General features: G+C 37.8%; 1 protein-coding gene and 1 pseudogene across 1 annotated transcript; one reads left to right on the forward strand and one right to left on the reverse strand.

Moving 5' to 3' along the window:
- The window catches only part of LOC124975332 (putative gustatory receptor clone PTE03), a 34502-nt pseudogene extending 24059 nt beyond the window's left edge, over positions 1–10443 (reverse strand).
- Positions 10444–17452: 7009 nt separating this feature from the next.
- On the forward strand, positions 17453–26838 carry LOC124975334 (olfactory receptor 7G2-like). The gene is made up of 2 exons (XM_047538080.1): positions 17453–17544; positions 25899–26838. The coding sequence occupies exons 1-2, from the start codon at positions 17453–17455 to the stop codon at positions 26836–26838; spliced, it is 1032 nt and encodes a 343-aa protein (XP_047394036.1).
- Positions 26839–27507: the final 669 nt, after the last annotated feature.

The following is a 27507-nucleotide window of genomic DNA, read 5'->3' on the forward strand; positions in this document are numbered from 1 at the left end:
ACATCTCAAAGCCAACATTTCTATGAAACTATGGTAATAATTCTCAGGTGTTCTACACACACACACTATCCTGTCCCTTCCTGCAGCTCTTCAGAAGTTTCTGTCATTGAGCAACCTCTGTGGAAGAATCTTCCTCATTTACAAGGCAAGTTCTGGGGCTGGGTTTTGGAGAGCATAGTCTTAGCATGGCCCCAAATGATCTGTGCTCATATGGCCACTGGCGACTCCTGTGTCTCCCAGAATTAGGCCGTGTTCTGCAGGGAGATTCCTGTAAGGACACCTGCTGCTAGTGCTATCAGGTAAGCCTGGGTCCCCTGAGCATCAATAGATTGTTGCTATTGTCATGTGTGCTTTTGAGAGCACATGTTCTTCACTTTACTTCTCTGTCAGTTTTTTTTAAATCAACCACCTACAATATCTGGGAAAGAACTTCCCTGAACATAAGTTAGACTTCATGACTTTATTTTTGTAGTTTTGTTGGAAGGTTTCAATCACTATTGGTTTAGAAATTTGTCTCCTTGCAGTGATGGCCTGTGACTACTCTGTGGTCACTTGTCACCCCTGAGGTTCAGCGTCATCATGAGCCCTGCCTCGGCATCCTGCTTGTTCTGTTCTCCCTGTCCAATACCCTTGTGGATGGCACACTCTGGTGGTGCTGCAGCTGTCCCTCTGCCCAGACCTTGAGTTCCCCACTTCCTCTGTGAACTTGCTCCAGTGACTAAGCTCACTGACACCTTGATCAATCACATTGTGGTTCATTTTATGGCTGCCAACATGGATGGTAGTTCTTTCTGTGGGATTATTTTCTCTTGTTCTTGAATTGTCTGTTCTCTCTTGAAAACTCCTTGGCTGGCAGAAAACCTAAACGTTATTCACCTGTGAGTCTGCCCTCTTGCTTTTTACCTGAACTTGGGGTGTACATTTCTTCTGCAGTTACAGACTCACCCAGGAAGACTGCAGAGGCTTCAGTGATGTACTCTGTGGTTCTGATGATGTTGAACCCCTTTACCTACATCCTGAGGAGCAGGGGCATGAAGGAGGCCCTGAAGAAAGTAATTAATAGGTCAATGTGTTTGGTGACTGCTGTCCTAGATAAAGCAGGTGTCTAGAATGCATCCAGGTGCCCACAGGCTGTCCTCTGAACTTATCAATATGTCTTCATGAGGAAACTTCTTTTTCTGTGGAGGAATATTTTTACTTCTTGGAGGAGATGTTAGATGTAAAACATAGTTGCACAAGTTAATGGGGAATCTGGTGAGATGAAGGGTCATAAGTTTCCACAAGCAACAAAACAGTCCTCTGTGAGCATGAGACTGAAAACAATGGAAATTTCATAGAACAATCAAGAGAGTATACACACTGCCCATCATTTGGGGAGTACAGCTCCCCAAAGTTGAAAAAGTCAGAATTCATGGCACCTGAATCATGAATCTACACTAATTAAAGCAGCGTGATATTGGTATAGATGCAGACAAGTAGATGAATGGGGTCACCCACAAATGGACAGCCGAGTTTTATAAGAGATGCACCTTCAGACTGGTCTCCAGGTTCATGCAGTGGACCAAATCTGTGCTTTGATCAGTTTTGGGTTGTAACCTTGAGAAAGGTCATAACCTGAGCATGGTGTCTCCCCCTCATGATACAGTCCCAGGAAGAGCTTACAGCCAAGTGCTGTCTGCCACCAGCACTCCTGCCAGCTAGGTGATAATTTATCTTCCAGAGAGGAGATCCTGGTGACACCTGAGGGTCCACCACACACATCACAGTTGTACTGCCAATTTCTTTCCTCCTGGAGGGATATCCCCTGGCATAAGGCCTTGTTTCAGTGTGGGCACTGTTAAATCAGAATCTAGAATACAGCATGGCTCCCATCACGGTCCTTAACATTTGATGGACTGAATGAATGGTTGAACAAATAATTAAGTAGCTGCTAGGAAAATAAATCTGCCCATTGACACTAGAAACCCAATAGCATATCAGGTTGCCTCAAGACTGACATTTTGCTTTTGTCTCTACTCATGTGATTCTCAGCCACTGGGGGCTGCTATAACAAAACACCAGAGGCCGGGTAGGTTGAACAATAGATGTTCTAAGTCTGGGTCTCAGACTTCTGAGTTTTGCAAAGTACAAATCTGACGTGCTAAAACACTAGCAAGAGTCCACCATCTTTATGGTTTTCACATAAATTTCTCTTCTCTTGGCAAAGAGAGGAGGCCTTGGGATCTTTTCCTTACACAGATGTTAATCCCATCATGTAGCTCTATACACAAGACCTCATATTAACCTAATTACCTCCGTAATACCACCTCCTAAATCACCGCATTTGGAGAAATTTATAAACGATAATAAAAGCAGTTGAACTGGTGAAAGTCACCTTCATGTTTGTAAATCAAAAGCTGTATAGGATGCATCAAAATGCATTATAATGTCAAGTGTAGTTAATTAAAACTAATAAAAAATGTTTTTATGTTTTTTTGTTTTTCTTATTATTGTAAACAAATGGTATACATGTTGTTTCTCTATTTGTACATGGAGTCAAGGCATAACCACTTGTGTAATCATAAATTTACATAGGGCAATGATGTTTGATTCATTCTGTTATTTTTTTCCCTTCTCCTAGACCCCTTCCACCCCTCTTTTCCCTTTATATATTCATTCCTTCCTCCATTCTTAACACCCTCCTTGTCCCTATTCCTAAAAGTAACCCTAACCCTAATGCTAAACCCTCCCACCCCCGCTTATATGTCCTCATCCGCTTATCAGCGAGATCATTCGTCCCTTAGTTTTTTGAGATTGACTTATCTCACATAGAATGATATTCTCCAATTTCATCCATTTGCCTCCAAATGCCATAATTTTATCATTCTTCATGGTGGAGTAATATTCCATTGTATATATATGCCACAGTTTCTTTATCCATTCATCAATTGAAGAACATCTAGGTTGGTTCCACAATCTGGCTATTTTGAACTAAGCAGCAATGAACATTCATGTGGCTGTATCTCTGTAGTATGTTGATTTTAAGTCCTTTGGGTATAGGCCAAGGAGTGGGATAGCTGGGTCAAATGGTGGTTCCATTCCAAACTATCTGGAGAATCTCCATACTGCTTTCCAAAGTGGCTGCACTAATTTGCAACCCCACCAGCAATGTATGAGTGTACCTTTTTCCCCACTTCCTCGCCAACACCTATTGTTGCTTGTATTCTTGATAATCACCATTTCAATTGGGGTGAAATGAAATCTTAGGGTAGTTTTGATTTGCATTTCTCTTATTACTAGAGATGTTGAACATTTTTTCATATATCTCTTGATTGCTTGTACATCTTCTTCTGCGAAGTGTCTGTTCATTTCCTTAGCCCATTTGTTGACTGGATTATTTGTATTCTAGGTGTAGAGTTTTTTGAGTTCTTTATAGATTCTGGAAATTAGCGCTATATCTGAAGTATGAGTGGCAAAGATATTCTCCTGCTCTATAGGCTCTCTCTTCACATTACTGATAGTTTCCTTTGCTGAGAGAAAACTTTTTAGTTTGAATCTATCCCAGTTGTTGATTCTTGCTTTTATTTCTTGTGCTATGGGAGTCCTGTTAAGGAACTCTGATCAAGATTTGGACCTACTTTTTCTTCTATAAGATGCAGGGTCTCTGATCTGATTCCGAGATCCTTGATCCATTTTGAGTTGAGTTTTGTGCAGGCTGACAGATAGGGTTTTAATTTCATTCTGTTGCATATGTATTTCCAGTTTGCCCAGCACCATTTGTTGAAGAGACTATCTTTTCTCCATTGCATATTTTTGGCACCTTCATCTAGTATGTGAAAATTTTATTTATTTGGATTTGTGTCCATGTCCTGTATTCTGTACCATTGATCTACCTTTCTATTTTGGTACCAATACCATGCCAATTTTGTTACTATTGCTTTGTAATAGAGTTGAAGATCTGGTATTGCAATACCTCCTGCTTCGCTCTTTCTACTGAGGATTGCTTTAGCTATTCTGGGTTCTTTATTCTTCTAGATGAATTTCATATTTGTTTGCTTAATTTTTGTAAGGTACATCATTGGGATTTTAGTTGGAATTGCATTGAATCTGTATAGCACTTTAGGTAGTATGGCCATTTTGACAATATTAATTCTGCCTACCCAAGAACATGGGAGATCGTTCCATCTTCTAAGGTTTTCTTTAATTTCTTTCTTTACTGTTCTGTAGTTCTCATTGTAGAGGTCTTTCTCCTTTTTGTGAGATTGATTCCCAAGTATTTTTTTTGATGCTATTGTGAATGGAGTATTTTTCCTAATTTCTCTTTCTGAAGATTCATCACTTATATATAAAAATGTTTTGGATTTATGAGCATTGATTGTGTAACCTGCTACTTTACTGAATTCACTTATGAGTTCTAAAAGTTTTCTGTTGGAATTTACAGGTTCCGCTAAATATATAATCATGCCATCAGCAAACAGGGATAGTTTGAGTTCTTCTTTTCCAATTCGTATCCCTTTAAGTTTTTTGGTTTGTCTAATTGCTCTTGCTAGAGTATCAAGACGATGTTGAATAGAAGTGGTGAAAGAGGGCATCCCTGCCTTGTTCCAGTTTTTAGGGGGAATGTATTTAGTTTCTCACCATTTAGAATGATTTTGTCCATGGGCTTAGTGTAGATGGCCTTTACAATGTTTGGGAATGTTCCCACTACCACAATTTTTTCTAGTGTTTTGAGCATGAAGGGATGCAGTATTTTATCGAATGCTTTTTCTGCATCTATTGAAATAATCATGTGATTCTTGACTTTAAGTCTGTTGATATGGTGAATGATATTTATTGATTTCTGGATGTTGAACCAACCTTGCATCCTTGGGATAAAACCCACTTGATCGTGGTGCACTATCTTTCTAATATATTTTTGCATGCGATTTGCTAAAATTTTGTTTTTAAATTGTTGTGTTGATGTTCATTAAGGATATAGGACTGAAATTATCTTTCCTTGATGTCTCTGTCTGGTTTAGGTATCAGGGTGATATTGGCTTCAGAGAACGAGTTTGGGAGGGTTCCGTCCTCTTCTATTTCATGGAATACTTTGAGGAGTATTGGAAAGAGCTCTTCTTTAAAGGTTTTGTACAACTCGACTGAGAATCCATCTGGTCCTGGACTTTTCTTTGTTGGTAGGCTTTTGATGACCTCTTCTATTTCATTACTTGAAATTGATTCATTTAAGTTGTGTATGTCCTCCTCGTTCAGTTTAAGTAATTCATATGTCTCTAGAAACTTGTTGATGTTCGAGGCTTTCTGTTTGGTTGGAGTATAGATTTTCAAAATAGCTTCTAATTATGTTTTGTATTTCACTCGTGTCTGTTGTGATATTTCCTTGTTCATTCCAAATTTCAGTAATTTGAATTTTCTCCCTCTTTCTCTTTGTTAGTGTGGCTAAGGGTTTATCAATTTTTTTTATTTTTCCAAAGAAACAACTATTTATTTATTTAATTTTTCCAATTGTTTCTTTTCTTTCAATTTTGTTGATTTTGGTTCTGATTTTAATGATTTCCTGTCTCCTACTACTTTTGGTGTTGGTCTGCTCTTCTTTTTCTAGGTCTTTGAGCTGTAGTGTTAAGTCATTTATTTGTTGATTTCTACTTCTTTTGTTGAAAGCGCCGCATGAAATAAATCTTCCTCTAAGTACTGCTTTCATAGTGTCCCAGAGATTTTGATGTGATATGTCTTTGTTCTCGTTTACTTTTACGAAATTTTTATGTCCCTCCTGATGTTTTCTGTTATACATTCATTATATAATAGTGTACTATTTAATCTCCAGGTATTGTAGTAGTTTGTTTTTTATTCTGTCATTTATTTCTCATTTCAATCCATTATGATCTGACAGAGTACAAGGTAGTATCTCTGTCTTCTTGTATTTGCTCACAGTAGCTTTGTGGCATAAACTATGGTCTATTTTAGAGAAGGATCCATGTGTTGCTGAGCAGAAAGTGTATTTGTTCTTTGTTGGATGGTATATTCTATGTATGTCAGTTAAGTCTAAATTGTTTATTGTGTTATTGAGATCTATGTTTTCTTCATTCAATATTTGTTGAAAGATCTATTCAGTGGTGAGAGAGGTGTGTTAAAATCGCCTAGTATTATTGTGTTTTGGTCTATTTGCTTTCTGGAATTGAGAAGGATTTGTTTGACATACATGGATGAGCCAATATTCGGGGCATAGATATTTATGATTGTTATGTCTTGCTGATTTATGCTTCCCTTAAGCAGTATGTAGTTTCCGTCTTTATCCCTTCTGACTAGTTTTGGGTTGAAGTTCACATTATCTGAAATGAGGATGGATACTCCAGGTTTTTGTTGTGTCCGTGTGCATAGCATGTTTTTTTCCCATCCTTTCACCTTAGTCTATGGGTATCTCTTTCTATGAGATGAGTCTCTTTCAGGCAGCATATTTTTGGATCGTTCTTTTTAATCCAATCTGCCAGTCTATGTCTTTTGATTGATGAGTTCAGGCCATTAACATTCAGGGTTATTATTGTGATATGATTTGTAGTCCTAGTCATTTGACTAAATTTTTTTTGACATGATTTGGTTTCTCCTTTATTTGGCTATTCGTTTAGGCTAGTTCCTTCCATTGCTGATTTGCATAGTTGTTTTTCATCTCTTCCTCATGGAATATTTTGCTGAGAATGTTGTGCAATGCGGCTTTCTTTTTGTAAATTCCTTTAGCTTTTGTTTATCAAGGAAGGATCTTATCTCGTCGTCAAATCTGAAAGTAAGTTTTGCTGGGTATAAGATTCTTGGTTGGCATCCGTTTTCCTTCAGGGCTTGGTAAATGTTGTTCGATGTCCTTCTAGCTTTTAGGGTCTGGATTGAAAAATCTGCTGATGTTTTTATTGGTTTCCCCCTGAATGTAATTTGATTATTTTCTCTCGCGGCCTTTAAAATTCTGTCTTTATTTGTATGTTAGGTATTTTCATAATAATGTGCCTTGGTGTGGGTCTGTTGTAATTTTGTATATTTGGAATCCTATAAGCCTCTTGTATTTGGTTTTCCATTTTATTCTTTAAATTTGGGAAATATTCTGATATTATTTCATTGAATTGATTGTTCATTCCTTTGGTTTGTTTCTCTAAGCCTTCCTCAATCCCAATAATTCTTAATTTTGGCCTTTAAGCTTGGAATGGAATCACCATTTGACCCAGCTATCCCACTACTTGGCCTATACCTAAAGGACTTAAAATGAGCATACTACAGAGATATAGCCACATCAATGTTCATTGCTGTTCAGTTCACCATAGCCAGATTTTGGAACCAACCTAGATGCCCTTCAGTTAATGAATGGATAAAATAACTGTGGCATATATATACAATGGAATATTACTCCACCATGAAGAATGATAAAATTATGGCATTTGCAGGCAAATGGATGAAATTGGAGAATATCATTCTAAGTGAGATAAGCCAATCTCAAAAAACTGAAGGACAAATGATCTCGCTCATAAACAGATGAGGACATATAATGGGGGGTGTGAGTGGTTAGCTATAGGGTTAGGGTTAGTTTTAGGGTTAGGGATAAGGAGGGTGGTAAGAATGGAGGAAGGACTGTATAGAGGGAAAAGGGGGAAGGGAAAAAATAACAGAATGAATCAAACAACATTACCCTATGTAAATTTATGATTACATAAGTGGTATGCCTTGACTTCTTGTACAAATAGAGAAACAACATGTATCCCATGTGTTTGCAATAAAAAAAAAAAGAGCAATCCCTAGTGAGCAGAAGCAAAGGGGTTTTATTGACAAATTAAAACCCTGTTAAACCTAAGCATGGGTAGTTATCTACAAATACTAAATCACAACTAAGCAATCCATTTGCCATTCATACATAGGCAATGTATACTATATATACTTTCTAATAATATATATATATAATATATAATTCTGTGTGATATTACATAAAGGACTATTTTGAATAAGATATTAAAAATGATAAGCCGAAGAATGGAAATATCATGTATCTCACAAGAAAGGAAAATAAATAGACCATAATGTATAGAATAGCTCTCGAACACATAATAAGAAAAAATGTAAGTTGATTGAATGCTATTTTGGACCTACTAGATTATTAGGGTAAAGGACCACTTCAGGAAAGATATGGAACACCAGGAATATCTAAAAGTAGGGCAAAAAGTTTTAACCAATTAAAACTTTTTGGAACTAACCCAAGGTGAAAATCTCCTCTTTTATAGCCATAATTTTATCTCAAGGACAAAATTGACTTTTAACTACTTCAGAGGATATAGAGTGACTGTTAAAGTAGCTTTATTGTAAGAGAAAAAAATAATAGCTACCAGAATTTCATCAATGCCAGAAATGTCCCACATTTTAATGTCATCACATATAACATGTAACTACAGATCACTGAAAGCAGAGAGAGAACTGCTACACCCAAGATCATGATTGCTTCTGAAGCAAAATCACACTAACAAGAACTCATCATTTTCACTAATTAAACCTGCACTTCAATATTAGTACACATATTTAATAAGTGGGATATCTAAAGAATTGATTTAAAATAATTCATCAGCATCTAAGAAAAAGACCGCTCTATGGGGCAGAGGTGATCACACAATGGCATCAAGTGGGGTTCCATCTGCCCAACTCCACCTGTGGTCACAGTGCCCCGTTTACTGTGTCTCCTCTGCTTCTGTTATGAGGAAAGACAGGATTATATTTACAGCCTGTCCACTGAATCAGGTAAATGCTCCTGCTCTGCAAATCCCCTTCTTCCAAACAAGTAACAATCACCATTTATCCCATAAGTGAATAGCAAGTTAGCAGGATGGGATCTGGAGATACTTCAAGGACCACCATTCAGCCCACCTCAGATGTACAATGTGGCTGATCCATGATCCACGACTTACTAGTTAAGCCACCCAGTAGCAGGGTCTTAGATTTTCACCTCTGGCATTATGTCCAGATATGACATTGCACATGCCATTATGGTCTGGGGATGGGAATGAGAACTGTGTTAGGATGAGGCCTCTTTGTGGGCAACTGAATGAAGCTCTACACTCTGTCCCAGTTCATTCCCATACTTTGAAGATCTAAGAATGGAAGGTCACTCTCTTTATTGTTAGAGCTATCAGAAGCATAGGATTATTTTCTTATTAGCATAGAAGTCATCTTCATTTAATATGTTCAACTACATCACAGTCATCTAAAAACACTGCTATCATTTAATTCTGTGAGTTTCACAGAAAATGCAATACATATGTTGATGCTCTTTTACCTCAAACAGATATGAATACTAGTGACTGATATAAGGAATTGCTTCCTGGGTTATGAATTTACACCCCTCAGTCTCACAGTAGTATCACCAGTGGAAGGCCACAATGATGACCCAGGTCAGGTGCTTTAGAGGTGGCTGTTCTGCAGGTATGACCACATTTGTCTTCTGTCTATTCTTTACCTGTTCTCCTTAACTAATGTGCCAACTTCTGAGGGTGCAATACAAAGAAATTTACTACTACTAGAACCCTTATTTTGGGCTCCACTTCTGTGAAACCTGAACAAAGAAATTGTGTTGGATAATGGAAAACCTAAGTCAAATATCACAGAGCTAGATCAAATAAAAAGTAAGGTTAAACCAACTTAAAATGCAATTGGTCCTTGTGTGATCTCAACATTTTAGAAGAATGTAGTGACAAAAGAGTCAGGGATTCCAGATAAGCAGGAACACTTGACTTACACAAAAGATCCCATGTCATCATTGAGAAACTGTCCTTCCAAGGATTTTTCTCAAGGCCTCCTTCAAGTCCTTGTTCCTCAGGTTGTAGATAAGGGGGTTTAGCAATGGAGGGACCACAGTGTACATCACTGAAGCCACAGCATAATTTCTGGGGGAGTCAGTCACTGAAGAGCTAATGTGCACTACAAATCCAGTCCCATAGAACAAGGAGACAACAGACAGGTGAGACCCACAGGTGGAAAAGGCTTTATGCTTTACTTCTGATGAGGGCATTCTCAAGACAGAGGACACGATGTGAACATAAGATAAAATGATCCCAGAGAGAGGAACACCAGCAAATATGCAGACTGCAACATATATCTAGATGTTGTCAATGAGGGTATCATAACAGGACAGTTTGATAATCTGGGCAAGTTCACAGAAGAAGTGGGGGATCTCCAGGTTGTGCAGAAGGACAGACACAACACCATCAGACTGTGCAGCAGGCGATCTACAATGCTAACCAACAATGAAAACAATTTCAGCAGTTCACACAGGCAGGGATTCATGATGAATATGTACCTGAGTGGATGGCAGATGGCTATATAGCGGTTATAGGCCATCACTGCAAGTAGACAATTTTCCAAGACACCTAAAACCAAGACAAAGCAGACCTGCATGAGGCAGTCTGTGTAGGTGATGCTCTGACTCTGTGTTAGGATGTTCACCAGCATCTTTGGTATCGTGCTTGTGCTTAAACAGATGTCAGTGAAGGACAGGTTGGGTGTGTGGAGGTGGGAATCTGAGCTGAATGGCCAGGATGATGATCAGGTTCCCCAGAATGGTGACCAGGTACACAGACACGAAGAGGCTGAAGATGAGGGGCTGCAGTGCTCTGTCATTCGTGAGTCCCAGGAGAAGGAATTCTGAAACAGCTGTCTCATTTGTAGCTTCCATGATGTTGATAAACCTGTTGCAAATGAAGTGGAGAAAATACATAGGTCAGCATAAGCAGTACAATATGGGAATATGTTTGAACACCACTTCTGTAGCCACATTTATCTCTGCACATTAGCATCTAGATCTCTGAGATATTCAATTCTGTTTCTAAGTCACCAGTTTGTGGTATTTGGTTATGGCATTCATGCCAACTAATACACCCAACACCAACATAAGAATGTGAGGAAATATCAAAGTACTTTTTAATAGTCATCACTTTTGAGAAAGGGAAGATTTCTGCTCTGAAGGTAAGGGGACATATCCCACTGCACAGTATGACTTCAGGTGAGTGCATAAAAGAATGTGTCAGGGGGTGACAGTCAGTTGATATGCAGGGCACAAGGCTTGTTTCTCATCATCATAGGCTCATGCTTTCTCTCTGCCTCCCCAAGATGAAATTCTCAAAACACATCCTCCCTCATTTCTAGCGCATTAACTCAGGGGCTTTGTGTTTCCCTTCTGACTTCAAGAGGAATGATACTTCACATCTTATCTGAATACTGAAGATGGAAAATCTCCTTCGGGAAGTGCAGACAGACTAAAGAGATAAAGGGGATACTGGTCCGGGAGGTCATGTCTGAGAGGGACTCAGGTGTTGCTTCCTGAGCAGGGCAGGGCTGTGGAGTGAGGTCAGATGCTGAATTCTGATGCTATTTCCCTGGGGTCTCAATATCCAAAGGTCCTCATTAGAGCAGCTTTTTCACCATCACTCTCATCCCAGGAGAGCAAGTCCTTAAAGACCAAGACTGCGGAGGTGGGGAGTTCAGGATCACTGATTTCCTGACCCTGGAGGCCAGTTGTCTGCCCTTCAGCACTCCCCACTATTCCTACTCCTCTCCACTTCCCAGAACTTGCACATGTCATGCCTCCATCTTGATAAGAAATCCCAGTGTCCCCTTCAAGTTCAAAACTAAGACACTTTTATCCACTTAAATACATCTTGAATCCTGGTTCCTATTTGAGGTATGAGAATATGTCTCATATCTGTGAGTGTAAATAGTGTCCTTTTAAATGTTAACTACATAGTGAAATGAATCTGACCTGACATTCCCACCTACATCCACAAATATACTGCAGTGAGTCTCATCACCATGTAATTCACAAAACACTAACTAAAAAAAATTTTAAAACTGAAAGTAAGTAACAGATAGATAGGTTGAGTAGAGGGAAGGAAACAGGGCAGGAGAACAAGGGGAGGGATTAGGGAAATGATGGAGACTGTATTGGAGCAAATTCTATCCCACATCTTCATAATTATGCCAAAATGAGTTCCATGCTCTGTTTAATGAAAAAGAACCACTAAAGGGGGTGGGGTGGGGGTGAGAGAAGAATGGAGGAACTTCAGATTACGTAGAGGGAAATGAGAGGGAGGAGGGGCGGGGTATGAAAGATGGTGGAAAGAGACAGACATCATTACCCTATGTACATGTAGGATTACACAAATGGTATGAATTACAGCATGCAAAACATAGAACTGGAAAGTTGTACCCCATCTGTGTACAATGAATCAAAATGCATTATGTAAAAAAACAAAAACAAAATAATAAAAGATTTCAAATGTTGACCTCTTACAGTACTTAGCGTCTACATACAAATTTTGGCAATTGATTTTGTTCTGTTTTATTTTATTCTCTTACTGGTTCATGTGTATAAGCCTTGCTTTCCAAGTTATTATTACAAACCACAAAAAAAAATAAAATAAAAGATAAACAACAATAAAAGTAAATAAAAGAACCAATAAAAGAGAAAAATCTTAGCTAACTATTATAAAAATGCAAATATGCATAGTCTTAACTACAGTGGATGTTGACTAGACCTTAATTTTTTTCTTTGCACTTAGCACAGAGGAGTTCAATTGATTTTCTATGATGACCACTGATTGCCAAAGAAAGACAGGACCATGACATCTTGTTCAGAATATGAAAATATATCCTTCAATTTTATCACAATAGTTTCCATAGGTTTCTTCACAAAAAGAGACTGTGAGTTGAAATTATGTTTCCTCAGGTGTAATAAAGAGAGGTGATAACTTAGCACCAAATCACCAAAAGGCAGGACAGGTCTGATGTCCATGAGCTCAGCGTATGTGTTCAGAATTTAACCATCATTTTCTGAACAGAGGTGGTGCTCCACAGAAGTGTTTGTTTTAAAACCTTTTACTTTAAGTCCTCAATATCTTCATGTGTTCTCAAAACATTTTACCCCATGTTCACCCATTCTGCATGCATTTGTAATTTTCAAGGTTATTATTTGAGATTTTGGGGAAGGTGGTATGCTTCTTCATCATTTTAACCTCACTAAATTTTATAGCATGTTAATCATTGATAAAATGTGCAGATATCACTGAGCTAATAAATGGCCAATCTTCCCATGGACCACACAAAGATAACAGTTAATGTAAAAAAAAATTAATTAAAGTTTTCCAGATACTATCAAAGAACTCAGAGAAAGCATGTTGAATGGGTAGGAGCCAAGGAACTCTGGATTTATACCCATAAAGAAGAAAGGAGTTTCTCTTTCCTGGTGATGAGGACTAAATACCCAGGAGAAGACATATTGATAAGGACAGAGCTAGAGCTTCTTTATCTCAGAAATATGGATGAACTTGAGAGTTAAACAGAGCCTAGACCAAGGACTGTGGGCCTGGAGCCCATCAGAGTGTCAGAAAATCCTACAAGAGTCTAACCATGTTCACTTGTCCTCTGGGTAGATGGATCTGTGACAATGTCCACATTGTTGAGCAGCAGAAGTCGATGGAGTGAACAGGGGTGGAGATCTGACCAGTGAATGGTAAGGGGCAACCATAAACCTGCAGATTACAAATGTTGCTACAGCCTCATTGGCTGGACCTCAGAAAAACATGAGTGGAGATGATCTGGAGGCAGTCAATGTAGAGATTTTCTTAAGAATTTCTGCTGTAAAGCAAGAAGAGAATAAGTTTATTGTATGCTTTTCTTTTTTTAAACCTTTTTCATTGTGTTATATCTGATGGGATTAGTAGGCGCATGTAACACAATTGGGTCAGTCTTGTTCCCTCTCCCTCCCTCCTCATTCTCCCTGATCCATTTGCTCTACTTAGGGATATCACTGCTATTCTTGTTGTTATTTTCATTAGTGCTTAAAATTCTATGTGAAAATGGGGTTCATTGTGTACATAGATACATGGAAAGATCAAAACTAGTAGATTTCATTCCCAGTGCCTTCCCAAGCCATCCTCTCCTCCAACCCTCTCCATTCCTTCTTCTACCCTATTGAGCACTCTTACAATTTCATGAAATCCTTTTATCCCCCCTTTCTTTCCCTAACATCTACATATGAGAGAAAACATGAGACCCTTGATTTTCAGAGTCTGATTTATATTACTCAGTATGACATTACCTAGTTCCATCTGTTTATCAGAAAATCATATACTTTCATTATATTTGATTTTCTAAAAAGAAATTCCTGAAATTTGACATCGTGATATCATACTTTGGAGTTGACTCTTTGCCATCATGTGAGGTGGCCTCACATGATACTACTGGATTATCCACACTGAAGTCAGTAAGAATCCATCACTGGTATCCTGATATCTTCCTGAACAGAGCATCAAAGATGTGCCTCAGCTTTCAAGGTCTCAGGTCTCTGAACACATCGTTAGTTTAGAGCATGTAGAAGCATCAAAATAGGCCTAGAGCAGTGTCCTCAATATAGTAGTGTTATGACTTCTATTTTCATGAGCCATTGATTTCTAATTTTATTTAACTTTTATTTATTTTTATTTGTTCTAATTAGTTATGTGTGACAGTACAATACATTTGTGCATTTTGATAGATCATATATAAGAGGAGTATAATTTCTCATTTTTCTGATGGTACATATTGTAGGATCATATCAGTCATACAGTCATATATGTACATGAGGTAAAAAGATCTATTTCACTCTACTATCTTTTCTATCCCCATACTTCTTCCTCTCCCTTCACTCCCCTCTACCTTATGTAAAGTAACTCTATTTTTCCCTAGCCCACACTCCTTATTGTGAGTTAGCATCCACATATTAGAGAAAACATTTTGCTTTTAGTTTTTTGGGTTTGGCTTATTTCACTTAGCATGATATTCTCCAACTCCATCTATTTAGCACATTACTTTCAATTATCCCATCAGAATGAATCATTATTTCTTATGATATGTAGCACACAATTTCTTTCCAAATCACAGGAGAGAAAGAATATAAAATGCAGGGATTTGAAAAACATTAAGAAAAATCGTAAACTTGTGTTTTTGCACACTGAGCTGAATTTTAGGATGATAAAGACACACTGTCCCAAGACAAGTGTCTAGACTACTGCTGAGGTTGGAAGAAGAAGAAGAGAAGATTTCAAAGACAGAATGAAAAAGTATGCATGGACACATCCACAGGTATAAAGATTGAGGGAATTCAAATACTGAATCCAGTTTCTTTTCAGGTAAATCACTTGTTGAGAGTGAAATGATTGCAATGAAAGATAGTCATTGGGTTAGTTATTGGAGGCGGGAGACACCTCAATTCCTTACTTTTCCTAACTTGGTGTGGTCGATCTCTCATTCTGAGATACCATGAATATGTCATCATGTCCCTCCCCTCTTTCTGCTCACATCCATCACAAGACCATTCACATATGGACATGATTCCTTCTGTACTAGGTTCTTCCTCCCTTCAATAGATATCTTTAGAGTCACAAATGAAATCAAGTCAAAAAGAAGACATGTACCCTATGGATATACATTTTTGGATATAACTCTATATACATACAAAAACAAACGGCAATACATAGACTATATAATAAAACAAAACCATGTAATCCAATGAAAATCTCAGTGTTGCAGAGGAAATAATCAGACACTGGCAATCAGTACACTGTGCATCTCTAGGGTTACAGTGCCTCACACTTGTCTCTGTGTCTTCTCCCCTTTGTCTGTTTTATAAGGAAACATGAGTTTATATTTAGGGTCCATTAAGACATTACAGGAAAATTTCCAGTTCTGAAAATCACTTTCATCCTTCATCATACTGGTGTTATTCACCCACTTATCATATTAAATAAGCAAATGTGAGTGGGACCAGATTTGGGTTTATGTGGAGGGCCACTATCCACTCCTCCAGAGCAATGTAGTCTAGTTGATACGTGGAAATATAAAATGGCAGCACATGAAGAGGAAGGAATCTCAGTTTTATGCCTCTGACATCATGTCCAGACATGACACTGAATTTGTTACTATCACTGGGTAAACTCAAGGAGAACCAGTCCTGGGTGAACTCAAGAGGGTGAATGAAGCCCTGCTCTCTGTTTCTGTTTCTGTCTCTATTCAGAAATCCTTGATATAAAAGTTAACTCTATTGCTTCAGCGGATAAATGTGAGAGTTTCTTTTCCTTATTAGACTGAAAACAACTTCCCTGCTGAGTTTGAAATATCTCACCACCATCTTAAACCACTGATATTATGAAATTATGCCACATTATAGATAATAAAATGGAGTAAGGTAAAAGCTATTACTACTTGAAATAGACTTTATATTAGGTATAAAGGAGCGACAGGGAGAGGAAGGGGTATAGGAGAAGGAATGATAGTAGAGTGAAAGAGACAGTATTGCCTCATGAATGTATATGACTGCATGACTGATGTGATTCTATAATATGTATAATCAGAAAAATGTGAGATTATACTCCAATTTTGTATGATCTATCAAAATGTAAAAATGCATTCCACAGTCTTATATAACTAATTAGAACAAATAAAATTCATGATTACACAAATGGTATGAATCTACATTGTGTATAACCATAGAAACAAAAAGATGTACCCCATTTGTGTACAACAAATCAAAATGCAGTCTGTAAAAAATTTAAAAATAAATAAGTACTTAATTTTTTTTAAATTACAGAGATAGACATAAAGCAAAGTCAGGTTTCAAGTCAAAGCTAAAATACACCTACTCAATGAGTTATTATTTAGAAGAATGTAGTGATAGAAAAATTATGCATTCTTGCTCAATAGGAAATCTATCACTTCGACTTTCTCTAAAAATCCAAAGCAAAGAACACTTCATGGAGGAAATGCTATCCTACCAATGAGCTTCCTCAAGCCCTCCTTCATGTCCCTGTTCCTCAGGATGTAGATAAAGGGGTTCAGCATCTGTGTGATGACAGAGTACATCACTGAAGCCACTTCAGTATTCCTGGGGGAGTCAGTCACTGCAGAGTTAATGTACACCCCAAAACTGGTCCCATAAAACAAGAAGACAACAGACAGATGAGAACCACAGGTGGAAAAACCTTTATGCTTTCCTTCTGATGAGGGCATTCTCAAGGCAGAGGACACATAATGAATGTAAGAAAAAATGATCCCAGAAAGAGGAAAACCAGCAAATATACATACTGCAACAAACACCAGGATGTTATTAATAAAGGTGTCAGAACAGGCCAGCTCAATGACCTCAGCTAGTTCACAGAAGTGGGTGATCTCCAGGACTGTGCAGAAGGACAGACACAGTACCAACAGAGTATGGAGGAAGGCATCCATAGTGCTGATGAACAGAGAGGATTGAAGAAGAGACATAGAGGAGTGGATTCATGATGGCTGTGTACCTCAAGGGGTGACAAATGGCCACATAACGATCAAAGGCCATCTTGCAAGGAGAAAATTTTTCAAAATAGTAAACACCAGGACAAAGCAGACCTGAAAGAGGCAACCTGTGTAAGGTAAGCTTTGATCCTGTGACTGGATGTTCACCAGCATCTTGGGGACTGTGGTGGTGCTTAAACAGATGTCACTGAAGGACAGATTGGAGAGAAAGAAGTACATGGGGGTGTGGAGGTGGGAGTCAGAGTAGATGGCCAGGATCATGAGAAGGTTTCCCAGGATGGTGACCATGTACATGGACAGGAGCAGGCTGAAGATGAGGGGCTGCAGTGCTGGGTCATCTGTCAGTCCCAGGAGAAGGAATTCTGAAACAGTTGTTAGGTTACTATATTTCATGATGTTGATGAATTTGGTGGAAAAGAAGTTGCAAAAAGATAAGAAAATATTAGACAACCAGTATCTGTGTGATGTGGAATGTTTTAGAGAAACACTGCTGTGGACACCCTGGTCTCTGAAAATTACCCCTCTATACATTGGGAAAATAATTCTTCTTTAAAGTTATCCAGTTGGGGAACTTGAATGTGTTATCCCTTTCAACTAGTCCACTCATAAAACTTCCTGACCAACACAAGCACAAGTATATAAGTAAATGTCTGAATCATTTGAAATAATCATTATTTTTGTCCAAGGGTAGACTTCTGCTGTGGAGGGAAGCAGGATCTCTCCTTATGGAGAGTAAGAGACTGGAGGAATAGGATCTGTGTAAGTATCAGTCTTAATGTATATGGCAGGAGGTTAAGAGGATGACAGACAGTTGACAAGAGTGGCATGGGGTACAGGTTTCTCAAAATCTTATGCATGTGTTCTCCTCACTGCTTCCCTAGTATAAAATTTTCAAAAACTCTGTCCTCATTTCCAAACTACTTTCTGAGGGGCCTTTCATTCCCTGACTGATTTCAAGAAGAATAATGTTGAGTATCTTACCTGAATACTGAACATATAAAGTGTGTCCTCAACAAGTGGAGGCAGCCTGAATGAGCCAATGGAACCCTAGTCAGGAGGAATCATCTCTGGGAGGAGGCTCAGGTGCTGCTTCCTGGTTGGGTGGGACTTTTGACTGTGGTGCTCGTAGGCTGATTCCTGCAGTCTGTGTATCCCTGGAGCACAATATTCAAAGTTCCTCATTAAATCAGCTATTTTAGTATCATTTTAATCCCAAGAGTATATATCATTAAAGACCAAGACCATGAAGGCATTCCGCTGTCTTCTGAGCACCAACAAAGTGTTGCTATTCTCAATTTTATAAGCATATGACTTTCATGTTTTCTCCAACTAGGTTATATTTTTCCTTTTAATTATATGCCACCTACAACCTCAGGTAATGTACTTTCATAATGATGAGACAGGATTAAATGATTTTATTGTTGTGTTTCTGTTTGCTTGACAGTTTAAAATAATTCTGAAAGAATAAAGCCATGCCTTTTTATTAACTTTTCAAAACTTGGCACAACATGTAAGAGTAGTAATAATGAACAAAAAATAATTTGAATAGGTCTGTACTGAGAAGAATATGAGAGAGAAAAATGATGAAAAGAGATAAACAAAGAGAAGAATTTAAAGATTCACTTGACTTCACAATATAGATGAGCTAGTATCTGTACAGCAGCAATTCCTCAACTTTAGCATGATGTGTAAGAGAGGTTAAATCACAGATGTTCGATACTCATCTCTGGAAATTATTATCAGTAGATGGAGTAGGTTACACCCATTACATGTCCCAGGTGATGCTGCTACTGCTATGAGCTAGAGTTTCATTGAATTTATTGTCATTTTGCCCACATATGCTTTAGATTCATCAGTAGCAGAGAACCCAGAAATCAAAAGTCTGTTTCAGAATTCCTTCTTACAGAATTGGAAAAATATCCTCTTCACTCTTTTCCTGTTCATGGATGTAGTGGCTGCCCTGGGAAGCCTCTTCAACATTCTGGTTCTAAGTTCTGACTCTCAACTCCAAACCTCTATGCAATCTCTTCTTTACTGAAATATGATTAAGCACATGCAAAATCTCAAGGATGCTTGTGAACATCCAAGCAGACTCAGAACATCACCTACCCAGGTTGTCTCATTCAGATTTTCCTTGTTCCAGTTTCTCCTGTAATGGTAAACTGTCTCATCCCAGCAATGGCCCATGACCGATATTAAGGTCATATGTTGCTCACTACTCTGTATGTTCATAGTGAACTTCTCACTCTCTATAAAGTGCCTTAGTCTCTGACTATTAGCTCCTTGAATCCCATGCTGCTCAGTTTGATGGTACTGTGCCTGTCCTTCTGAACAGACCTGGAGATTCCCCACTTGTGAACTTTTACAGGTCTTTAGGTCTGAGTGTTATGATACCCTGATCAGTAACATTTTGTTCTGTTTTTATTTTTCAGCCTGTCATATTGAATGGTAGTTCCTGTCCTGAACCTTTGTCTCATGTACTCAAATTGTCCATTCATTTTGAGAATGTCATCAGCTGATAGAATATACAAAGCTTTTACCACCTAAATTTCTCTTCTCTTACTTGTTTTCTTACTCAGTGGAACATCTTTTGGCATTTACTTTTGTTTTTTAGATACTTATTAATCCATGAAGACTTTAGTGGTTTCAGTGATGTATTCTATGGTCCCTCACTCCATTGTCTACAGCTGAGAAACAGAGACACAAAGGAAGCCTAAAGGAAAATATTTAGTATAAGAATATTTTTAGGAGATTGTAATCATATTTAAACTACATTTCCAGGATATATATATGTGTGTGTATATATATGTATATATATATGTATATATATATACATCTGACCAATGAAAAGTTCATGTAAAACTTTTAAATTTGTCTTTATGAAGAAAGCCAATTTCTGTGGAGAAAGATTTTACTTTTTGGAGTAAATGTGCTGTCTGAAAAAATAAATGGAAGAAGATGAAAGCTGGAAGGTTTAAGGGTCATGAATTCTCTACCAGCAGAGGAAGACACTCCATGAGTCAGACTCATCTCTGTGGGTGTGGAAATGAAAACAATGGGATTCTCATGTCTCAAGGAGAATCCAGAGAGTACCCAGCTAGACCATCACTGGGGCAGGAGATGGTGGGAGGGCACAGGGAAAAGATTTCAGCACCACAGTCCGTGGACAGCTCAATGCTTAGCTCCCTTTCTGTCTTCCAGAGCAGAGTTTCACCACTGGTGTCCACAGTGAAGAATGTGGTGGGTCAGCTGAGCACTATATTCAAATTAATTGATCCCACCTTAAAACTACTGAGTTTGGATATTTTCAGAGATGTATCAAATATATGCTTTGTAAAGAAGTACTTCTCAAATCTGAAAAGATAGATGTGAATATTTAAAGAACAGGCAAGAATAGTTATTAATATAGCTTTGGCCCCTTCTGAATCAGTTAAACATACACCTAACTCATGATACTTCCATTTCACTCTTTAGTATTTACCCAGGAGAAATGAAAACATAAGTCTAAAAATAGATCTATACATGAATGTTCATAACAGTGTTGTTTGTACTCAACCCAATTGCTATAAAAAGGTGAATGAATAAGCAACACATGCAACTTTCGAACAGTTAAATACTGCTCAGGAAAATAAGTGAAAAACTGTAGACCTAAGACTGTTGTTGGGTCAAAAATCTAGTATGATGAAAGAAAAACAAACCAATTCTACAAAGGAACATAAGAAAACTGGAGATGTAACTCCAGTGATATAGTACTTATCCAGGATGTGAGAGTCAAGGGATCAATTTTTATATGGAAAAAATGGGCAAAGAGACAGAAGTAAATTTTGGCTGTTGATGGACATATCATTATTGAGTTTGATGATCTGTCAGATCTATTTATTTCTATCTACATGCATATGCATATATATGTATATAATGTAGATATACATATCTATGTATCTATATGTCTAAATATTGAACCCCATGTTAATACAAATGAGTAAATTATACATTTTAATTATATGCATTTTATTGCATATCAATCATAACTCAATAAGGTTGTGAACAACATAAAGGCCATTTTGTATTTGATTACATTTGATTAGTAAACATTTTTTCATCTATATATTAGTAACTGTTTGATGTAATATGCACATTAATAAACAGAATAAATGTTCACGAGCCATCCATAGTATACTATCCACAGTATTGCTATGAAATTTTATTTTATTTATTATTTTATTGAATTTTTAGCATACATTTATTATTTTATCACATGAATTTTTACAAGTAAAATGAGCTATATTTACAGACTTAAATATCATATTTTTCTTATATTGTTATCAGAATGGAGTTGCCTTAAATATACAAAAATAGGAAGAAAATAATCCAATAACAGAAGGAGAATGTGTTGAGGTGTATGTGATGCTTGAAGTGGGGCTGAACCTAAGCAGGTAGAGGGAAGAAGGCATCTGCTTAGCCTCTCCATGTGGGAGAAACAGTCAAAGTAAAACTCTTCATCAGTCAGGTTTGCTCATTAAAATTGTTGCTGCCGTATGATTGCATAAGATTAAAAGTGTTTGACTAATTAGGACCTTTGGATATTGAAGCCCCAAGTGTCACAGAAATGGCAAACTTTCTGCTCATGACCACCCACTCAACACCTTGCCCAAGGGAGAACACAGCTCACCTGGCCCTGGCCTCAGGACCATCTTATCTGCCCAGGAGGCAGGTGCTGCCCTGTCTCTCTGTGTTCCCTGAGAACAGATCATTCTTCTTTCTCCTCTATACCCAGGGAGGAACTGAATGCCATTCCTCAGTGATGTCACCCAGGTAATAAGAAGTCTACCAGCTTGTGATTTCCCATAGTGACAGGTATTTTTCTGCTTACTCATTCCAGAACTGGGTCACTTGTGAGGTGTCTGTCTGATTCTCCTTCATCTCCATGTTTCATTTGAGTCATGCACTGATATCTGAGTAACTTGCATTCTACTAATATCTTATTTCAACCTTAAAGTCCAGGGACTTTTAAAATTCTCAATATCCACTAGCTCTTGCTCATTTTGAAGTATGATTTAGAATTTCCTAAATTTTTCTTTAATTTATATGACAAGAGTTAAAAGTACATGGCCAGTTTTCTTTTACTTTTTCCTTCCTGGATCACAATACCCTTTTGTAGAACAAATACCTGACTGACACTATTTCCTGTTTAATAATATTCTGATAAATAGCCACAAAGAAGAATAAAATTATGGTATTTGCTAGAAAATGGATGGAACTGGAGAATATCATTCTAAGTAAAATAAGCCAGGCTCAAAGTCAAGGATGGAATGTTTTCTCTAGTATGTGGAAGTTAGAGAGTATAAAAGGGATTATAAAAGGAAACAAGAAAATATAAAGACCAATGGAGTAAAAAAAAAGGGTTTGGAGAGAGGGTGGAGGAAAGGGGAAGGGGAAGAACTGGGGAAAAACTGAACAAAATTATGATGAGTCCAAGTATGAAAATACCACAATTAACCCCAAATTTGTGTATAATTATAATGCACTAACAATTATAATAGCAGTAGAAGGGGGACCAGTGGAATGGAGCCAGGGGTTCAGGGGAAGAGAGGATGCGAAGAGACTACATACTGGTCTGCCTTATTTTCTCTATTAATCTATGAAGTGCTGAAATTTGAAAAGGGAGAACAGCACAGAGAAACACAACAAATAAACATGTATGCATTCTTCCAAAATGAGGCTGTTTTGACACTAAGCCATCAGAGCTCTTTACTTTAAATAACAAAAGAGCACGCATAATTGTAATGGACCCTGTAGGTCAATCTCCATTCTCTCTGCTTGCAGAGGCAGCATGGTCTTAATGAGACTTCACATGATCTTTTAAAAATTTTACACATTGCATACTATTATTTGTGAGTGTGCTTGCATTTCACATGGCTATGCATATGTACATGTGTGTAAGTATAATATATACAGTTATGTATACATGTGTTGGTTTACATATGCATTGTACAATGTGTACTGTGCCTGTGTGTGTTCATGTATGTGTATGTGTGTGATGTAACAAGATGTTAGAAAAAAGTAAGATCATTACATCTAATTAACCAGAGATAATGGACCAAGATTAAAAAGTGATTAAACATATTGTTTGTAAACAACCCAGGGGCAAATGCTATGTTCTCTGTGAGGTTTTAAAAGGTAGAACAAGACATATGTGAAAAAAAAAACTATCAACTAAAACACAGAATAGTGATTAAGAGGGACTGGGAGGGGTGTGGAAGAGAGGGAAGTGGGTGGTTGTGTTTGATTTGTGCGTACTGTATGCATGACTGGAAATATCATGTAATCCTGCTAATAGATACAACTGATATGTGTGACTTTTTAAGAGGGAAAAAGAAAAAGAAAAACAAATACATGGTTTACAGATAGACTCACTCAATTTGTTAAATGATGGGGAGAATAATCAAGATCAAGTTCAGTAATGTGGTTCCCCTGAGGAAGGGAAAGCATGATCCTCAGATGATAAAGAATATGCAAACATAAGATGTGTTATTTTATTTCTTTACAATATCTAAGGCAATCATGGCAATACATTTACTTTAATGAGTGGTTGAATATCCAGGTCTTTGTTCAGTTTATCTTTATTTATTTATTTATTTATTTAATTTTTTCAGAGCTGCTGAGGCTCGTTCTTATTTTTGAACTGCATTTTGAATACTTGAAATACTTTATAAGAAGTTAAGTTTTTAATATCTGTAGTATTATAATTGGTAAATTTTACCATGCTGTAGTTGTATTGTTAAGCAATATTTTTTTATAGTTACTTGAGATTTGTTGCTACATCTAGGTCTCATTTACTTATTTTATTGAACTTTTATTGTAAGTTTATAAGAAAGAAACACTGACATCATGATACTCACCGAGGTGCTCATTCTTCATGCTCCCCTGTGGATTTTGCTGATACTGTCTCCTGTCCTCCAGTATTCATGGGGAGAGCAGGTGAAGAGTAAGGGAGACCCAAGACTTTGATCTAGCATACATGATTGTCTGTATCCTTCTATGATATATTTAAATTTTAAAACTCCAAACAGCACAGAATGATAGAGAAAATAAGCACAAACACATGCTGCCGGATTTAACCAGAGTTTTTCTTAAAATAACAAAACTATGCACATTGATAAACCATATGTTTCAAATTCCTCTCCATTCTATTCGTTTTTCAGAGGCAAACACAACCTCAAACAATCCTCATATGTTTAAATTGATTCGTGCATTACAATCTTTACATATGTGTATGTGTGCATAGGGAATGCATAATAGAAATGCCTTTTGGTTAGAGAAAGCATAAATAAGTAGTGATTTGATAAAATATTGGAATGGAGTAAGGTAGTTATGCTAAAGAAACAGAGAAAAATATACAACGACCAAGAGCTGATTAAAATATTATTAGAATAATTAGAACAATGCCAGGCTCAGCATGCAAAGCTTTAAGATACAGGATGGCAATGTGATTTGCAGATGCAATCATTCAGAGCATGGAATCCTGGGGGACAATGGGCAACTGCAGCACGGTGACTCCCTTGGAGAACACAATACACACAGTTTTCCTGTGATTGAAGATACAAAAATAAAAACGTATATTTTAACCCAAACATGGCATTATATTTTAATTTGAAGGTTAGTGGTGAATACTTGGCTGTTTATTGCTATATGTTTTGAATAGCTGGTATATTTTATAAAAAATTTAAATGTTATTGTCAATGTTATTTTTAAACTTACTTAAATTTTGTTAGGCTGTTTGTGTCTTTTAAGAAAATTTTCTTGCTTATCCATTAATCTATTTGTGTTGCTATGTCCAGCTCTTATTTATTTTATTTCTAGATGTATTGTTATACGCACAGGAGAATAGAGATATAAACATTAAATATAATAGATATGCATTTAATCATTTGCTTTTCCTGCTTCTGCATATGTGTGAGATTCTTGGGGTAGGGGGAGATTTAATACACTGATTCTTCCCTGAAATTGGCAGTTATCAACTAAAGAAGCTCCTTCTTTCATCTTTATACATTTGTCCCATCCATCACTTCTCATCTACTATGATGAGTACAGGCACTCTGGTCATGTCCACAGCAGAAGCAAGTAACAATAACAATATTAAGTGTCATGGATAACTAATTAAACAAATTTTGAAAAGAAATAAACATAACTTATCAACAGGGAAAAAAAAAGAATGTCTCATATCAAGCCCTTCCCCCAAAGGTTTCCTCATTGTGCATCCTCATAACATTTCCATGGAGTCTCTTAATGGCTCCGGTTATACAGATGCAGAGACTGAGTCTTCTTACACAGTGAACCAACCAGTGAAAATGTTTCACTGGTTGTGAACCAAGCACTGAAGCCAGAGTCTAACTTGGGTGTGTCCTACTTAGAGAGTAGGGCAGAAAGAAAAACTTTTAAAGAGAAAGAGAGGAAGAGAGAAAGAGAGAGAGAGAGACAGAGAGAGAGACTAGCAATACTCTCTCACAAAGTTTATGTGAAAGCTTTTCAAAATAACAGACCCTGGCACACCTACTCTGTTCCATCATCTTTTCTTTTCTCCTCAGCAACAGGAAATCAGAAAACCAAACTGTTGCAGTAGAATTCCTCCTCCTGGGTCTCTCAGATGATCCTGAACTGCAGCCCATCCTCTTTGGACTGTTCCTGTCCACGTACCTGGTCACAGTGCTTGGGTACCTGCTCATCATCCTGGCCATCTGCTCCAACTCCCACCTCCGCACCTCCATGTACTTCTTCCTCTCCAACCTGTCCTTCACTGACATCTGCTTTAGCACCAGCACAGTCCCTAGGATGCTGGTGAACATTCAGAGACAGAGCAAGACCATCAGTTACTCAGGCTGCCTCACCCAGGTCTGCTTTGTCCTGGTTTTTGCTGGAGTGGAAAACTTTCTCCTTGCAGCAATGGCTTATGACGGTTATGTGGCCATCTGCCATCCCCTCAGGTACTCAGTCATCATGAACCCCCGCCTGTGTTTTCTGCTGATCCTGTTGTCCTTGATCATCAGCATTGTAGATGGCCTGCTGCACAGTCTGATGGTGCTGGGGCTGTCCTTCTGCACAGAACTGGAGGTCCCCCACTTCTTCTGTGAACTTGATCAGGTCATCAAACTGGCCTGTTCTGACACCCTCCTTAATAACATTTTGGTATATGTATTGACTAGCATGTTGGGTGGTGTTACTCTCCTTGGAATTATTTACTCTTACATTAAAATAGTCTCCTCCATTCTGAGAATTTCATCCTCTGGGGGAAAGCATAAAGCCTTTTCCACCTGTGGGTCTCACCTGTCTGTCGTTTCCTTGTTCTATGGGACAGCTTTTGGGGTGTACATTAGCTCTGCATTTACTGATTCAACCAGAAAGACTGCGATAGCTTCATTGATGTACTCGGTGGTCCCTCAAATGCTGAACCCCTTTATCTACAGCCTAAGGAACAGGGACATGAAGGAGGCCTTGAGGAAACTCATTAGAACCTCTCCTTTCTTGTGATTGCAGAATGAGTCAATGTGAAAGAACACCGAGTAAGCCAAATGGTGAATTCTTCCACCACCACGTTCCTATGCTACCAAGATTAGATTCCCTTATGCTACCAGTGTTTCAACTTAGACTTGAAAGATGACTTTGTCTCCTGAAAAGACCTGTGACCATTCTAAGCTTGATCTGTTAGTCATCTTTCATAGTAGCAGAACATAAGCAAAGGATTTTCCTCTATTGACTTGGGGTTATTTCTCAGGTGAAGGTTAGTGACAGCAGGTCATATAGAGCAAAGAAGTGAAAGAAAGTTCCAGGCGTAGCTGAAGGACTAAATTTCACATCCGTCCATGTAGAGTGCTACTTCCTGAAGTTATTCCCAGTTTAAGAGCCTTATTACATTCTGAGCTTTATCACCAGGGATGTGATGGCTGATTATCTGTACAGGATACTATTGAGCTGAGATAATCCTCCACAGAACACTGCAGCTATGCATTGCTGTCCATTAACCCTTTCTGAGCACACAGTCCAGAGGCTGATAAATACCCAGACAAGCCACTGTCCTTGGTTTCTCATCTATGAAATTGGGCCGAGTCGTCCACTCACAGATTTGACATGGCTATGAAATTTTTTATTTGTATCCATAAGAATGGCTCTATCTCAAATAAGAAAAAAATGCCACTCAAC

The sequence above is a fragment of the Sciurus carolinensis genome, unplaced genomic scaffold (genome assembly GCF_902686445.1).
Source record: "Sciurus carolinensis unplaced genomic scaffold, mSciCar1.2, whole genome shotgun sequence".
NCBI classification, from domain to species: domain Eukaryota; kingdom Metazoa; phylum Chordata; class Mammalia; order Rodentia; family Sciuridae; genus Sciurus; species Sciurus carolinensis.

Coding starts and splice junctions, on each gene's coding strand:
- LOC124975334 (XM_047538080.1), top strand. CDS start 17,453: ATGTTCACCAGCATCTTGGGGACTGTGGTGGTGCTTAAACAGATGTCA. Junction 17,545..25,898: donor AAGTACATGGGGGTGTGGAG/GTGGGAGTCAGA, acceptor TTTTCTCCTCAG/CAACAGGAAATCAGAAAACC.